Here is a 17819-nt window from a genome sequence, read left to right on the forward strand (position 1 = left end):
CAGGAATTTGAGGTTGCTGTGAGCTGTGATACACTATACCCAGGGTGACAGAGTGAGACTCTGTCTCAGAAAAAAAATACATTAGGACCTCCATAGCTGGCCACCGCCCTACAGTGACCACCTCCTTAAGGGACCTAATTTTCATAAACTGGACATGCACCACATGTACCTATTAATACAATAGGCCTAGTTCCTTATGTTGACCACCTGCCTGTGTTGGCCAGTTTCTTACAGTCCCTTGGGTGGTTAACTTACAGAGGTTCTACTGTATAATGACGAGCAAACAATAACAAGCCAGTAAACATGTTATTTGTTTTAAGAGTCAGAAGTCTAGCTTCATAACAAGCTTTGATGAGAGTGGAATCTAAGCCAGCAAGTTATGTTACTTAAAGAATCCGGAGGCTGCAGAACCTGGTGGGTCCATGTCCCATTGTCCCCACCACCTAAAATGGGCTTGAGAAGGCTGTGTGATTGTTACTGGCCCTGCTGACTGCCTTTTCTAAGCTTTCTTTGGTGTCCAACTCTCCTTGGAATGGACTTGTTCTTTCTCAAAGGTGTTAATAAACTGAATCTGAGGCCAAGTCTTGCTGGTTTAGGTATTATCCCTCCCTTAGAGATATCTCCTTTTGCGTATCTCTACCCTAACCTTTTATGTGTTGATTATAATCTCAGAGGCTAGTCTTACTTACCTTTTCTCTAAATTCTTGGTAGGGGTGGGAGTTGGGAGAGGGCAGCTCACATGTTATACGGGTGTGCGGGTATGTGGGTATGGGGGGGATGCTCTGACAATAGTAAATTTGGGCAGGTGATTAGAGGAAGATAGAATCTAGAAGGGTCAAGAGACTTCTTAAGTGATACATTTAATCTGTTTAGGATTAAAAATCAGAGTACTGGCTAATATTCCTTTCTCCTGCACTTACTCTAAGATCTAGAATTTCCCAGCATTGCTTCTTTGAATTGGCATTTCTTCTCCTTGGCCCCATTAATCTCTGTCCTTCCCAGTTGCTCATTAGTAATCCAGGTATGGTATGATACTCCCTTATTAACAACAGCCTTTGGGGATATCTAGATATTTTTTAACCAGTAACTCTTCCCCACAAGCACAAGGGCAAAGGCTAAAATTGTGCATTTTTAAATTTAGTCATCCTGATTTCTTTTAATACAAGGTATTACTTTGCTCATTTTTCACACAGGTAGACACTGAAATGTATTGAAGAGTATTAAATGTGAAGGATACTTTGTTTTTGACCAGCTATATTAAGTTACATTTCAGAGTAGAAAAGCACATCATTATATAAAAACGCAGAGGCCTTGGTGTTAATTATATGTGAAAGAAATAATACTTACTGATTAACTCAAGACATGGTATCAGTGCTGCCTCAGAGCTGTAATAACTGAAATGAAAACAAAAGGTCAGTCCACCTCTCAGGGGATTTTTCCACAGAGCCACATAATCTGGTCAGTCTTGATAATACTAATACTGAAGTGAAGGCGGTCTCCACAAAAGCTGGTATGAAAACAACTCTGAAGACGTGTTCTGTTGCTGTCACCTTATGGCTGGTTCATTTTGACAATGCAAGGGTAGTGTTTACCGTTTAAGACAAAGTTCTGCTATGCTGATTTAAGCCCTAACCTAAACTCACAGAGCCCGGAGTGAAAAGCAGTATCGTTTGGGGGGAAGAATGAAAAATTCTTTAACCTCTTTGCGATTTAGTGTGTACGTGTGTCACACTGGAATTTTAAAGTTCATAGTAAAAAAGGTCTGGATGTTTACTGGAAGACCAGAATTCCATAGATCTCTTAATCCCATGTGTAGTTTTTTTGTCTAGCTTGGAAAAATATGGTTGGCTCACATGGTTGGATTTTTCTGATCTGCACCGGTTCCAGAGCAGGCTAAAAATACAGGAAAGATTAGTTGGGAGTCTCTGGGCTTACGCATATATTTTTTAGTTTACATATACATGTATAGATATATGTCTCTTCTTTAACAAAAACTCGGATAAGGAAGAAGAAGCTAATAAAAATGCTTAGAATGATAGCGAACTTTATCAAATTGTCCTCAGTACCCCCTGTAGTGACGCAAGGGGAGTGTAGGGCATATCACAGACGAAAGGCAGAAAGCTGGAGAGAAAACAGGAGTGGGGGAGTGGGCTGGCAGAGGCTCCCAGAAAGTCCTTGGAGCTGTTTTGCATCCCTGGTCTTCTTGGCCTTTGCCTGGGGTGCTCTCTCCACGCCCTCTTGCTTATCCATCTTCTGTTCTCAGATTAAATCTCTAGGACAGCCTTGCCCTATTGAGTTAGGTCAAGTTGTTTTGTAATTGCTTACCCATTCACTGACTCTCTGGGAAACAAGCTCCTTGAAGGCCAAAATGTTGTGCTTGGCACCGTGTCTGGCACAGAGTAGGCACTCAGTAAGTGTATGTTATTTCATATAAATTTCCTATTTTGGGATTAATTGGGGTGAAAGCACCTCAGATTCACCCAGCATTCAGTTTTGATAATAAGCAGACTGTGCTACTGGTTTCTACTTTGAGGAGGGGCATAGGTGGCTGATGCGTAGGTATAGAGTCACACCAGTGATGCTAATCAGGGGAGGCATCTTCACTTCCTAATTTCCACCATCTTCACCAGTAGCATCAACCTTCTGAAGGCATAACTCCCATTGACCACACATGTTAAAATAACAGAGTGTGGCAGGCTTGCTTGGCAGGCCACACATCCAGTTGCTTGAGGTTAGTGGCATGACTAGTAACTTTCCTGCTTTGCCAGGCTTCTCTAGCTAGGAAAGGGGAAAGGCAGCACCTTCCATGAGATGTGAAGGGCCTTAGCATTGGGAACCATGTCTAAAAGGAAGGGTAAGCTTCACTGTAGCCAACTTACAATGGTATATTTGGGGTAAGAGGTGTAGGGAGTCACTTGGATGGTTCAGAATAACTCATCTTGTATCTTGTTCACTCCACCTGTAAATAAGATATATATCATGCTGAAATGAATAGAGAACTCAGAGTGCAAAGGGAAGAGGTACGTAGTCCAATAAAAGAGGCAGCTAAGAAGATGCAGCTGCTGGATTAGAACTTGGATAAATGTTCCCTAAATGTCCATTTCCAGTTAAGCCTGTCATAGAATAAACAGAAATTTTAGAAGAATGGCCTTCTTAAGGCTTTGCAGTTTCTGGACTGTATCACCAGGATAGTTTGGATGGTTAATACTGAGTTCTATTTTTAGTCCACTTGAGTGGAAACAGGAGCTCACGTACTTGGCACCAGTTAGGAATTTTCCACTCATCCCCCATTTAGAGAAGCACCGATCCAACCCTGGGCTGTGAGGGGAGGCCTTGCTCATATTTCAGTCATCCCATGGTGTCATCACCCTGGACCTGACTTAGGTTGGGGAATGAAGGGGAATGGTGATTTGATGTCCTTTCAAATGTAGTCCTTGGTGTTTGACAGAACTAAGGGTTTTGTAAGGCTACGCTGGATTCTGTTGCACCATGGTGGCTAGATGGATAACTTTTTGAGGCAAGGAGCCATGAGTGGAAGGTTCCTTTAAGTTCACCTCTTGCCTAAGGAACAATGTTCCTGCAATCACAGAGCAGTTGACTCATTTCATTGCAGGGTAGCATTACATCATTCTGGTTTGGCTTTCAGGAAGCAAAAAGTAACTTACTTGATGCAGAGAATTCATAAATTAGAAGACTTGATACCATTTCAAAAAACAAGCACTTAAGAAAGAAGGGCTGTGCCAAGCTGCCCAGGCTGGCCTCAGTGAGGCAGAGGTGAGCCTTGCCAGCATCTTAGCAGAACATATTCAGAGGCCATCAGAAAGTGTCCTTCTAGAGGCTGTTGGGAAAAACTAAATAGCTGTCCTATCAGAAGTTACAGTCTGTGCAGGCAATAGTACAGTGGGCCCAAATGCTGGAAACGTACCAACATATAACCCACAGATCAACACCAAGGACAAACACAGGTAGTTCAAGCTGTGGGGTGGAGTGTGAATGCAGCCAGAAAATTGTTCCATTGAGACAGAGGAGTTGGGATCTGAGACCTGAAAAGCTTTGTGGTAATAAGTGCTCAGACCCACCGGAGGATCAGTGATATTTGAATCCTGATGTTACATCTAAGTATGAATAGGAGGAGAGATTCTTGGTGTGTTCGTGTTTGATGAACAGTGCAGATGATGGGTGAAAACTCCTGCCTCTGTGGGTTGTGCACTTCACCAAAGAGCCCCAGTGTCCAACTGCATAAAAGGAAAGAAAATCCAGGGTCTCTGGGGTATTTGAAGGTATAAATGAGGTCAAAGGCTTACCGGACATAGGGCTGGACCACAGAGAGTGTTTGGTAAATGTTAGCATAAATAACCCTGAGTAATTAGTAAATGACATTTAGCCAGAACTTACCAGAGTTTCAATATTGGCCAGAACTTACCAGAGTTTAGTCCCTTTCCTTGACATTTTAGCCATCAGGTTCTTTGCTTATCTTTGGCAGACACTTAGTGACTAGTTTGAAGCCAGGTGATTTTTTTTTTTTTTTTTGTAGAGACAGAGTCTCACTTTATGGCCCTCGGTAGAGTGCCATGGCATCACACAGCTCACAGCAACCTCCAACTCCTGGGCTTAAGCGATTCTCTTGCCTCAGCCTCCCGACTAACTGGGATTACAGGCGCCCGCCACAACGCCCGGCTATTTTTTGGTTGCAGTTCAGTCGGGGTCGGGTTTGAACACGCCACCCTCGGTATATGGGGCCGGCGCCCTACTCACTGAGCCACAGGCGCCGCCTGAAGCCAGGTGATTTTATATCCTGAGTTTGAAGAAGGGTGTGAATGAGGCAGTGGGGCCATCTGCATTCCGTCTTCAGACCTCTTTCCATGGCCTCTGCTTCCCTAAATGGAGATGGTAGGAGGTCTCTACGCTCACTTCCGTTTCCTTCCTACTTCTCAGTCTCTCTCTCTTACCATCCCTTCCATTTCTTTTCTTCTTATGTTTTATTCTCTCACTTCATTCCCCTCAATCTTATTTATGTTTCTCCTAAAGCAGTGGTTCTCAACCTTCCTAAAGCCACCATGTATTTTCATTGTTACAAAGGGGTCACGACCCACTAGTTGAGAACCGCTGTCCTAAAGTGACAGATGGGTGGGGAAGGCCTGCCCACCAAGGCAAAGGGATTCACCTCTGAAGGTCATCACCAACAATCTCCTTTGGGCAGCGCCTGTGGCTCAGTGAGTAGGGCGCTGGCCCCATATACCAAGGGTGGTGGGTTCAAACCCGGTCCCGGCCAAACTGCAACAAAAAAATAGCCGGGTGTTGTGGCAGGTGTCTATAGTCCCAGCTACTCAGGAGGCTGAGGCAAGAGGATCGCCTAAGCCCAAGAGCTTAGAAAAAAGAAAAGAAAAGAAACAATCTCCTCCCCAGTCAGCCCTGTCCTAAGCATGCCTGTCCCACTCACAGGGCTCTCAGCCGCTCCTTCCCCAAATGCCTGATTTTTCTGTGGCTGGAAAATACAGGCTGATTTGTTATGATATGTTGACATCCAACAGGGGGCCACTCCTGGGAACAGAGGCAAACGCTGGCTTTGGGTTAGAAAGGAGAGTTAGTTTGTTATTTTTGTTACATTCTGGTTGCTCACTATCTGGCCTGGTCTATGCCTTTGCTACTCTCCTGGCTCTGAGAGTAAGCACCGTGGAAATGCTGTTTCTGGACTGATGAGAATAGTATTTGAGTCCTGTGGCTGTGTTGAGGAATTAAGAGTGTTTAGAATTATTCATGATAGTGGAAAGCAGTTAGTTTTTTTACTATAAGATTATTCTAAGGTAAATACTGAAATTAATCCTCCCCAAAATACCTATAGTAAGAAGTTGGTTGTACCTGGTTGGGATGATTTTCCTGTTCTGGGTTTCCCAGTCTTTGAAGCAAATCAAAATTTAGCATAAAATCAGAGAAGACCAGGTAGATGCTTTAAAAATCAGAGCATAAGGCTCATATGGAAATTCTGAACATATTTAGATAATTAATGTGGAAAATCACCTATTATATGTAGGATATTATCCAGTTGCTCATGAAATAACACAAAATAGCAAAACTACAACAATTAACATGTGCATGAGCTTACTCAGTGCTGAACACTATTCTAAGTACATCACATGTCTTAATTTATTTAACCTTCATCACAACCTCATGCAGTGGGCATTGAGGTAACTTCATTTCATAATTAAAAATACACACTCGGTGTAATTGCTAGCCTTGAAATTCAGGGAAAGCAAAAGATGCTATGGGCTGATATTGATGGAATTTCTTTCTTCAGTAGGTCCTTGGTCTTGGAGATTTAAAGAATGAACCCACTACCGGACAGATCAGTGATAAGATAGGATTTATCAGATAGAAAAGAATACGGAAGGAATGGAAAACCACCAGAGCCTCTGGCAGAGGGGTGAGACCCAAGTGGGAGGTCCCACGTGGGTCTTTTGTCTGGTGGGTTATATACCATTTGTAAACTGGGAGGTCTTGAGAATTAAACTTGGCCAGGACTTGGCAGAGGGAAGACACCCTTTCAATGTTGATTATTGAATGAGTGTGTTAACTAGTGAATGTCTTTCTGGCCTTGGGCAAAAGCTGCAGAGAGCCGACTTCAGAAGAGGCCGGCTTACCTGAAATACTGGCAAAACTGCTTTTCTCTAGTCTTGCTTGTATTACAAGAGTACAGTTTGGAGAAAAAAGAAATCTGTTTGTTTAGACCTGGAAAAAGGGGTCCTTGTCCAGCCCTGAATGGGGGAACCTTGTATTACTGGGAAGGAGACAGCGCCAAGCATGGGATGGGGGAGGGGTTGATCTGTTGGGTTTTAGTCTGTGCAAGCTGCTATCAGAAAATACCATAAATTGGGTCGCACAACAGAAACTTCTTTCTCACATTTTTGGAGGCTGGGATGTCCAAGGTTTAGGCGGAGGAAGATCCAGTGTGGGGTGCAAGCCACTCTCTCCTCGGTGACCTCTTCTTGCTGTACCCTTGCAGGGCAGAAGGGGCAGGCCTGCTCTCCAGGCTCCCTTTATAGGGGCACTGAACCCATGTATGAGAGCTCAGGACCTGACCACCTCCCAATACTATCACCCTGGGAGTTAGGATTTCAATGTATGAATTTAGCGTGAAGACACAAACATTCAGACCATAGCAGCATCCATTGTCTCTCAAAGGATGAAAACAGGTTGGGTTTTTTTTGTTTGTTTCTTTTTCAGAGTCTCACTTTGTTGCTCTGGGTTAAGTGCCGTGGAGTCATAGCTCAAGTAATCTCCTCGCCTCAGCCTCCCCAGTAGCAGAGACTACAGACACCTGCCACAATGCCCAGCTAGTTTTTCTATTTAAGTAGACACAGGGTCTCGCTCTTGCTCAGACTGGTCTCGAACTCCTGAGCTCAAGCAATCCACTGACCTTGGCCTCCCAAGTGCTAGGATTACAGGCGTGAGCCACGCAAAATAGGGCTATATTTTTGGCATTATGAATGTTATGGTATTGCTTAGCAAATGCCTTTTGAGTAACCCGAGACCCACCTATAAACCCAAAGTAGTACACTTGTTACCCGAATCTAAATGCAGTAGATTCAGCAACAAGACTGTGAGAACTGCCTGGTCACATCCTGCACAGGGTCATCAGAGGTGCAGAGACCAAAGGTGGACGTGGTTAATAACGAACATTCACGAGGCCCGGATGACATTCAAGCTAGGTATTTGGTTCACTTTAAACCAAAATTCCCTCTCTGGAAATGTTTGCTTTGGGAATACCTTCTATAAAATGACAGAGACGGGCGGCGCCTGTGGCTAAGTGAGTAGGGCGCCGGCCCCATATGCCGAGGGTGGCAGGTTCAAACCCAGCCCCGGCCAAACTGCAACAAAAAAATAGCCGGGTGTTGTGGCGGGCGCCTATAGTCCCAGCTGCTTGGGAGGCTGAGGCAAGAGAATCGCGTAAGCCCAAGAGTTGGAGGTTGCTGTGGGCCGTGTGACGCCACAGCACTCTACCGGAGGGCGGGACAGTGAGACTCTATGTCTCTACAAAAAAAAAAAAAAAATGACAGAGACTTTTTTCGAAGTCCTCTATTTTTGGCATCTCTAAATTGAAGAGAATTTATTTATATAGCACCTCTTTCCTAGTTATTATGAGTAGTAAAATCATAATAAACTGTTGATGGTGTCTCAACAACCCAATTCAGCATATTTTCCACTACTTCTCTATTTTATGTCACAGAACATGTTAGATTTGAAAACAACTTAGCCATCGTTTAGTTACATATGGCATTTTTTTGCACTAAGTGATCCTTCAAGTGTGGGATTTCCTCTTTTTCCTTCTGTGGATGCTGATAGTGTAACAAAAAACTTGGAAACCTTAAGTATTCTTGTTGGTGTTAATTACAAAGACAAATGTTTCCTGTTAAGTCTTCCACTCCGATCTTTGTTATTCATTAGGTAGCTAACCACGTATGGACAAAAGGGTAAGTTTAAGGAACAGTTGGTAAAAGCATTTACATCAGAGAAATACAGCACAGACTTTTTTATGGTCAAAAATCTCATAATAGTGAGAACAATTAACAGCGTATAATAACGTATGACAGTAGGTTAATATGTGGGACATAAACATACAAAAAAATCATTGCAAGATGAGAAAGAAGACTGTCATCTAGAGAAAAAAAAGCACAGCCGCGGGTATTATTAATATTATTGCAAGCTGTGCCATTTGAATGTGATACAAATGAATGAGTCAGACTTGGCTTTGTAAGTTTTTATATGCTTATATAATGAGAAAATTATCTCCTTAAGGGCTGGACTTATAAATATTTGCTTAATATGATTCATTAATTAAACATGTGAAAGTGCTTATCTAGCATAAAACTAGGGGACTCTCGGTATCCGTTTTGTTTTTTCAGAATGAAAGTGCCCTTGTGAAAGAAAAAGAGCTGTCAGTCGAACTTGCAAACATCAGGGATGAAGTTGGTAAGTAGGGCATTGACAACGAGGAGCATAAAGAATGTCTTTTCCTGATTCCTGTGAATGTGTAACAAAAGCAATAATGTCTCCTACAGTAAGCCAGAGCAAACCTGCCTGGACTGAATGAGGCATCTTACCCGGCACAGCAGTAGGCTGCAGTCACCTTAGCAGGGGGCCATAATTTTTACGTCTCTGTTATTGCAATGATAGTTTCATAACAGTTCACAGTGGGACTAATCTGTTCGCAGGTGGCAGCACACACATCAATCTTGATCATCTAGGTCCCCTCAGATGACGTGAGGTGCCGTATATAAGACGCAGCTGTTCCACCGCCTCCAACCACCTGCCCTGAAACGCTCAGTTATCCAGAACAAAGTCAAAGACACAAATCTGGTTAGATTAAAAATATGAGGGTTCATGTTGAAATTCCTAATCTGTGACTGACGGGACAGTCTAGTTCAGTCTGAACCATAGAGACCTTACAAAGCAGGGGATGATCTCTGGACCCTGGGGATATGATCAGAGACGGGCTGGCCTAGTGTGGTATTTGCCATGCTCTCATTTCTCAATCCTGTTTTTTCTCTTGAGCATCTATTCCTCTGTTTCTCCAGGAATCAGTCAGCAAAGGTGAAATAAACATGGCCTGTTCCCACGAGCCTGCTGATCCTCCCCTTACCAGTAATCCTTTTTCCTCCATCTAGTGTGGTCCTGTAAGCAGCCCACCAAGTGCAAAGGGGCTTGAACAATTCCAGCTATCCTCAGCAGAATTCCCCGGGACCAAAGGCCCTAAAGCAAGTCCCAAACATAGTTTGCTCCCAGTCATTTTTCCCTATATTTCTTTTTAACTTTTTTCCCCTCCCCTGTGAAGTTGATGACTTCTTTTGTCATTGAGATAGGTCGGCAGTGGTCTCTTCACCCCTCTAAGGAGAGCGGGCTCCTGGGATAGCGACAGGGTCTGTCTCAGCCTTACCAGCGTGTGATCCAGTGCGTCAGGACTCTGCCACAGCTGCTGGGGCACCCACCCTGGGCCACCCCTGAGGAGAAGTCCAGGGGATTAAACTAGGTATAGGCTTCTCCAAGTGAGAGGCAGAGGGTGCAAGGAACAGCAATCCTGGGAAACCCAGGTCCCCCCTCAGGGGCAGGAGGGGCTGGAGTGGGGGGAGGGTAGTCAGCCTTTGCCCTCTCACCTTTTCTGTTACGTTTTTTTCCACTAAGATTGAGTCTCGTTTCTCTAAATCACCACCATCCCTTCTAACCTGCTGTGTGCTGGGTATCACTCCAGATGACATTCTCAAAGACAGACCTAGGGTTGACCTCATTACCATTGCTGTGGCTCCTGTGGTGGAAGCCTCTGTGCCCAGTGTGGCCACAAAAATTCAGGGGCCAGCTCCCCACTCTTGTCCTCAAAAGCTTACACTGAGTAACCCCCACTTTTTCATGAAGGGAAGCCCTGGGTGCACTTGGCAATGGCGACCCTGCCCCGTGCAGGGGTGTTACCATTCCTCTTTAAGGAGGACTTTCCACCCAGGCACTATGGGATTGGGCTGTCCTCCTGTGTGTGCACACTGTACACACCTGCACACACACACATGTGCACACATACATAATGAGGGCATTGATGATTCCCTGTTGTCTCTCCAAAAGGATGTTCCTCCTTTTCACTCTCTCATTGACAGTGTTATCAAACTGGTTCCTCTTCCCACCTTCTCCAGCCCCACCCTCCTTGGGCCCTACACTCTCTACTCTCCCTCTCTTTGCTGAGTTTGACCTGTGCTGCCCTTCAGGTCAATTTCTAGGCAACATGGTGGTGGGGACAGCTGAGAGTCCCTGGCCTGGTTCCCTTCTGGAGTCACACCCCACCTGTGTGAGCAGCTCAGAGACATATGATAGAGGTTATTCACATTAACCAGAGTGTCTCATTTTTTTTTCACAGTCTCATGCCAAATAAATTCCTCACAACTCTATTTTTTAAGTAGGTAGGGCTGAGCAACTTAAGTTTGTATATCCTAACTACTGAGCAGCCATTTGTAAAAAACAACACAAATTGCAAGAAAAAGAATAATATTTTTGTTTCATTCTTTAGGAACCAAAATTACTTGCTAATAGCAAGTGTGGGCCTGTGGGACCCTGCATAACTTCTAGGACCTTGAGATCAGATTGGATTGTCTTGTTTCGCAATCGATTTTCACTCCATAATTTTATTAAGCAGCAGCCGAAAACTCAGCTCCACAAAGATAAGATACCGTCAGAAGGAATGAAGTCTGAGCTGATGTCAATACTATGAACTCTACCCAACTAGTAGCCCACACAGTGTCCAACAGAGATCCATCACTGTTGAGTGTCCCTCAGAATTCTAAGATACCTGTGGTGTCCCTGGGAATTTGCTGCAGTGGCTCAGGCGGCCTCTTCACACAGTTTGGGAACCATATTAGAGACATTTCCCTATCCTTGGTGGCTGAGAGATGGAGCCTGAGGATGGGCGGGTCCTCAGAGACTCAAGGAAACAGAAGTTGCTCATAAGCAACTGGTTCATCCAGAAACCTGTACACATCACCCTAAGTGGTTTGTACTTCTAATCTTAGCACTCTGGGAGGCCATGGTGGGTGGATTCGAGCTCAGGAGTTTGAGATTAGCCTGAGCAAGAGTGAGACCCCGTTTCCACTAAAATAGAAAAATTAGCAGGGCATTGTGGTGGGTGTCTATAGTCTTCACTACTCAGGAGGCTGAGGCAAGAGAATCACTTGAGCCCTGGAGTTTGACATTGATGTGAGCTATGACACCATGGTACTCTAGCCCACGTAACAGAGTGAGACTCTGTCTCAAAATAAATAAATAAATAAATAAAAGCACTGAATTAATATATTTTCTCCACATTTTTTGTTTAAGGACTATCAAGTCTATAGCCCTGAAATGCTATAAGTCAATCTCTGAGAATATTCTCCATGAGATGGCTCCAGGGCTTGGTGGTTCTGAGCTTGGGCTTTGAGTTCAGGTAGGATGAGCTGGTTGACGTCTCTGCCCTTAGGCTCCCCTTCACAGAATGGGAAGTCACTGAAGGCAGTGCTGATGGCAGTGCTGATGACGCACACAGAAAAGGTGACACCCCCCCCCCATTCTTCCCATAGCTATTAGGTCGTAGCATCATGAATGGTAAAGCTAGATGACAAAATTTTCCACTCTAGGGCGAGAGACATCTGCAGCCCCCACGCTCATGGGCAAGCTTTGGATCAGGGGACCCTGTGCATTCGAACGCAACTGAGCTGGGTGTGCCAAGTCCAATGCCACTTCCCTCTGTGCTTTCCTAAGGCTTCTAAATGCAGCAGGCTCTACACAAATTATACTGGGTTTTTGGTTTAAGTCTTATTTGATTTCTGTATTAGTGCTAAGAATAGAACCAAAATTATGAGCCAAATAAAAAGCCTACCAGAGGGAAAACAGAAGACCTGGGCGGCACCACAGCCTGGCCCCTTCAGCCCAGCCTTTGTCCTCTGTGGGCACATTAGCAGAAATCCATGCTGGAGATGACATTTGTGAGAAAAGAAAGACACAGGGGACATGGGGATCGACTGTCACCTGCAAGCCCCTGACTTCTGGAGTCTGTACTCTAACACACCTGAGAATCCCTGACAGTGTACTGGCCTGAAGGGAGAAGAGAATTAAGTGTACAAGCCTGGCTTAGGAACGATCCATGGGAACAGCTGTGGTCAGTCCCATCCCATCACTACCGGCTCTGCCCTTACTCACACCTCTTGTCAGCTGCGCCTGATGGGAGCTGGAGGGGGACAGTGTGGGGACCTGTGGGGGAGATGGAATATCTAAAGACTTTGAGTTCAGAATGGAGAAAGATAAGAAGGTACAAAAATCAGGATGATGCAGGTATATTTATTGCAGATAAATTATTATGTATTGGCTGGCCTGTCCCTCAAATCTAAAAATTGTTGCTTAATCTTTTTCATTAAATGACTGCCCTAAATTCTACCAATATCTGCTAATAAGAACTCATCAGTCATTTGTACTTTTGGGGTGAATAAATGCTATCAGAAGCTTTTAGCATTTAGTCAGGGTTCTCAGCCCTGATGCATATCAGAATCATCTGGAATGCTACCTTAGGTGACTTAATCAAAATATTTGAGGGTGAGGCCCAGGCATGCTTTAAAAGTGAAGGCGTTGAAGTACAGTGATGTTAGTGGGTCTGTGAGCTACAATGAAGGAGTGGGGGGGGGGTTGATTGGGTCAGGGACAAGATGGGGGTAGCAGGTAACTTGGGGTAGATCTGGAAAAGCAGGGTCCCCTAGTGAGGGCTCTGGGCAGCAAATGGGACCAAGGGAGAGAAGCACAGGTTGGGGGGGGGCAGGGTTCAGAAAAGGAAATGCAAAGGATACATTGCACCTGCTTGGAGATGACACACAGGGCTGGCCTGGCTCCTGGAAGCTGAGAGAGGAACATTCCTCCCTCCTCCTCCTCCTCCTCCTCCTCCTCTCCCTCCATCCTCTTTTCCCCTCCTCTCTCCTCCCACCTTCCTAATGTGCTGGGAGGTCAGTCTTCTGAGGCAGCTGCCTCTGGGTCAGATGGCCCTTCAGGAGCTGACCACAGAATGTAACCCCATGATACGTTTGCTGACACTTCACGTTTACAGTACTTTCCCATTTGTGACATCTCAATTGGCACCACGACAGAATCTTCTAGAAGTTCTGTGGATTGACTAGCACCCTGTACAAGACAATTCGATAAGTGTTATCTCACCCTAGCTGAAAATCCCTGATAGTTTTGCAGTAGGAATTTCCAGGCAGTTGATTTATAGGTAAACTTGGCCAACATGGCTGAGTGAGTGCTGTTTTCCTACACCAGATGCAGAGGGGATTTTTTCACACCAACAGCCAGTTCATCCAGACAGTGGAGTGTCCAATGATTCAGTTCAATGCTGACACTACTTACCCAGAGTTTGTGCAGACCCACAGGTTCAAACCTGCCCAACTTCAGACGTCAGTCATAAATCCAGGGAACCACCCACAGTTCTGATCCACCAGACAGCCCCCTCTTCAGGTTTGATGATTTGCTAGGATGATGCACAGGGCAAGTTATATGCGGAGCTTGGGGATACCATCGCTTAGGGGTAGCAGAGTTGCCATCACCCTCTGGGGGCACCACCTTCCCAGGAAACTTTGGTACATTCACAAACCAGGAAACGTTGTTGTTGAAGAGTTTTAACAGCCCCATCCCCACCCTCTCCCTGGAATCAGTGGTAGATGGGGAGACTAAAAGTTCCTCTAATTTTGGTCTTTCTGGTGACATCGCCCTATCCTGAGGCCAAGTAGTGGCCCCACCCTAAGTCACCATCACTGTAACCCAGCTGTGATTGAGCAGGGGCTCTTCAGGAATAACAAAAGATACTCCCATCACTCAGGAAATTCCAAGGGTTTTAGAGGGACAGAGGTTGAATGCGTTATTGTACCATGCCTAGACCAGGCACTGCAGTTATAGTTCTGAGTTATAGCTTCTGAGCTCCTTGTATGTGGAGCTGGGCTGGATCTGAGTGACTGGAGCCCACCCACCACATTTTAGAGATCAGTCAACACACTTGTTCAAAGATGTTGGCTAACGCTGGGACATTTGCAAAATGCACCACCACAAAGAAAAACTTAGTTCTTCTTAATCTCAATCTAGTCATTTATTCGACAAATACAGGAGAACCTCCGTAAGTGACCTTCATATGGTCAATACATGGAGGTCATCAACATAAGGAACTAGGTCCACTGTACTGATACATAGATGTGCTGCATACTCGGTCTGTGAAAATTAGGTCAACTTAAGGAGGTGGTCAACTACAGAGGTATTTATTGTACTTATCGAGCACCTACTTGGTGCCAGGCATAGGCTGGGCAAAGTCACCATGGATAGTGGGACACCCTCTGAGTGGGGACTGAAACGCTTCCACATTGGAGCCACTCCCTAACCCCTGTGCCCTGGCATGGGGCTGCTGCCACTCAGAGGAAGGGGCACTTTTTCCCTAAATTGCACAAAGGAGCCATGTGGGCTTACCTGTGAGATGGCACACAGTCTGTTGTGTATGAGACTCAGCCGTGTCAAGGAGTTAACAATGGAAGCCGTGGAGGAGGTATGATCTATGATGGGCTTTGTGTGCTGACGAGGATAAGATGTAGCCTGGGAGAGAGAGCCCAGTTGTCCAGCACCCAGTAAGGCCTGCTGCCCCCAGAATCTGCTCTGGGCCAGCAGCTGCTGTGACCACTTCCAGGCACTGCCCGTTCTGCGTACCTTAGGGAAGAAAGACTGTTGCCACCTTCCCCTTTGCACACCACACACTTGTCTTTGCATAGCTATAAAACACTCCATAGTGCTGATAAACCAGAAGAAGCTCCTTGCCTTTGAGTGTTTGGATTCTCATCGTTCTTTGCTATTATGCAGTGAGTGTAGTGTTTGCAAATTACTTTTTTTCTCTTGCATTATTTTCTTGGGAATACATTCTTAAAAGCACAGACCAATAATTTTGGTAGGATTTCACATTTGTTCCAAATTTATTTGTAATGTGAAGTGTCCTTAATATTTACATATCCAGACATAAGATTATTGCAGATTTAATCTCACTGTTGCCAGGGTTGCCTTATAAAGAGGAAATTAAATCTCTCTCCTCTCATACACGCGCGCGCGCAAACACACACACATACACACATGCTCTCTCTCTCTCTCTCTCACACACACTCTCTCCCCTACCTGAGAAGAGTCATGTAACATCCAATTATATGTATCAGGGCATAGTGTGGGACGGAGTCTTTTGGTCCAAGAGTAGAGCCCCTATGGAGTGGCTGACTTGGCCCTTATCTGGGTTAACTCAGTTGGGCATTCGCAATCCAAGGATCCAAAATCCAAAATTAGAAACTTTCTGAGTGCTGATGTGACACTCAAAGGGGATGCTCATTGGAGCTTTTCAGATTTTGGATTTTTGAATTAGGGATGCTCAGCCAATAAGTATAATGCAAATATTCTAAAATCTGAAAACATCTCAAATCTGAAACACTTCTGTTTCCAAGCATTTTGGATGAGGGATAATCAACCTGTATTTCCTCAGAGACAGGACTTGTTGGTGTCAAAAATGAAATCAGATCACATTAGAATTTTAAGAGTTTATTGTGCATGTGGAAGAATAGCTCATGAACTGGGAAGCCTCACAGTGAAAAATGGCACTAAGTCCCACTTGCCTATCCCCGGCAAGTTGTGGCACAGTTTATGGAGCATAAAGGAGGAAGTATTTTGACTTTTTAGTGTTTGGTTGGCACATATTCTTTTGTTAAAGCAAATAGAGCTGTTGAAGCTACCTTGTCTACAGCTGATTGTTTTAATTTCATTGAATCATCTTGATTTAAAAAAGATTATGTGTATTTCATTTAGTGGTAGGGTTAGCTATTTGGGGAAATCATGGTGGACTTAAGTATTGGTTATATGGCTATTGGCTATTAGCCTTGGGATATCTAAGCTGTCAGCTCCATTTTTACTTTTTTTTTTTTTTTTAACACTGGTCATCCTCCTGAAAGCAAGCTTCTCTTCCTTTTTTTTTTGAGACAGAGTCTCACTTTGTTGTCCTCAGTAGAGTGCTGTGGAGTCCCACCTCACAGCAACCTCAGACTCTTGGGCTTAAGCGATTCTCTTGCCTCAGCTTCCCAAGCAGCTGGGACTACAGGTGCCTGCCACAAGGCCCAGCTATTTTTTTGTTGCAGTTATTTAGCTGGCCTGGGCCAGGTTCGAACCTGCCACCTTCAGTGTATGTGGCTGGCACCATAACAACTGTACTATGGGTGCTGAGCCAAGCTTCTCCTCCTTAAGTCACCCTCCAGGGGTGATGGCTCTTGCCTTGTCTTTGGAGTTACCCATAAGTGGGTCTGTCCTTAGAAAAATTATCTCCAAGCCATGGTGGCTCTGGCGATGAAAGGGCATTTTAGATCTCAGAAAAATAGGAATCCAGCACCACATCCAGGGAAAGAAGGAGCAAAGATGCTAGAAACAGATGTAACATTTGATTTTTTTAATTACTTTTAAATTTTTTTCTAGAAAATGTAGTTTTGACAATATGATGCTTGATTTTTGGATAGAGTGCCATGTTCCAAATTTACAAGTTGAATATTGATAATTGAAGGGTCACTCTTACATTTTTAAGCACTGAAATCAATTTATAAGATGTTCTTCCTAGAAGCAGATTCATTCCTTTCAAGACCATGTGCCTCCAGTTTTGATTACTGCAGGCAGACGGATGTTCAGGGTTCTCTCTCTAGCAAAGAGGATGACATCGCAGCCTCATCATTACTGCCTTATTAGAAAATCTGAACCTTAAAAATCAACATGAATTAGATAAACTCCACCAGATAGAAAGCATGCAGTGCAGTAGTGGTGCCGCGGAGCTTCTGGCTGGCACAGTCTAAACCTGAGGCTCTATCAACCAGACCCCAGTGCTGTTTTGAAATGTACTTGCAGACCAAGCTGGATGAAAGCTCAGCCCTCTGCAGACCTCTTTCTGGGGCTGCTCAGAGCTGTGACTGTCTGAATGTCGTGTGAAATGGGCTCTTATCTTTGAAGTTCTCTCTCACTCAGCCTCTCTTCTGGCCTTATTCACCTGCCACCGTCCCCACCCCCTATCTCAGTGCCCTTCTCTCAGTCCGCTGCCCTCTTGAGCTGGTACAGCCCCTGTTATGCCCGCATCCTCCCAAGCAAGGCCCACAGGGGTATTTTTATCTTAAGGTTCAGGTTTCAGACTTAAGGTGGACTTGGCTTTTTTATCTCTACTGACTGCTTTTAAAAAACACCAAAGATTGAAATATAGTTTTCAAACTGACCCCTGTATTTAACAAAGC

The 17819-nt window shown here is 44.7% G+C and overlaps 1 protein-coding gene across 6 annotated transcripts in view; it reads left to right on the plus strand.

Moving 5' to 3' along the window:
• Positions 1–17819, plus strand: part of MTUS2 (microtubule associated scaffold protein 2) — a 749188-nt gene that overhangs the window by 673734 nt on the left and 57635 nt on the right. For all 6 annotated transcript variants that reach the window (XM_053563400.1, XM_053563404.1, XM_053563402.1 and 3 more), the window contains one exon: positions 8901–8967. In XM_053563400.1, coding sequence (XP_053419375.1) covers positions 8901–8967 — 67 coding nt within the window. The remainder of the gene's footprint in view (positions 1–8900; positions 8968–17819) is intronic.

The sequence above is a fragment of the Nycticebus coucang genome, chromosome 15, assembly GCF_027406575.1.
Source record: "Nycticebus coucang isolate mNycCou1 chromosome 15, mNycCou1.pri, whole genome shotgun sequence".
In the NCBI taxonomy this organism is placed as follows: Eukaryota; Metazoa; Chordata; class Mammalia; order Primates; family Lorisidae; genus Nycticebus; species Nycticebus coucang.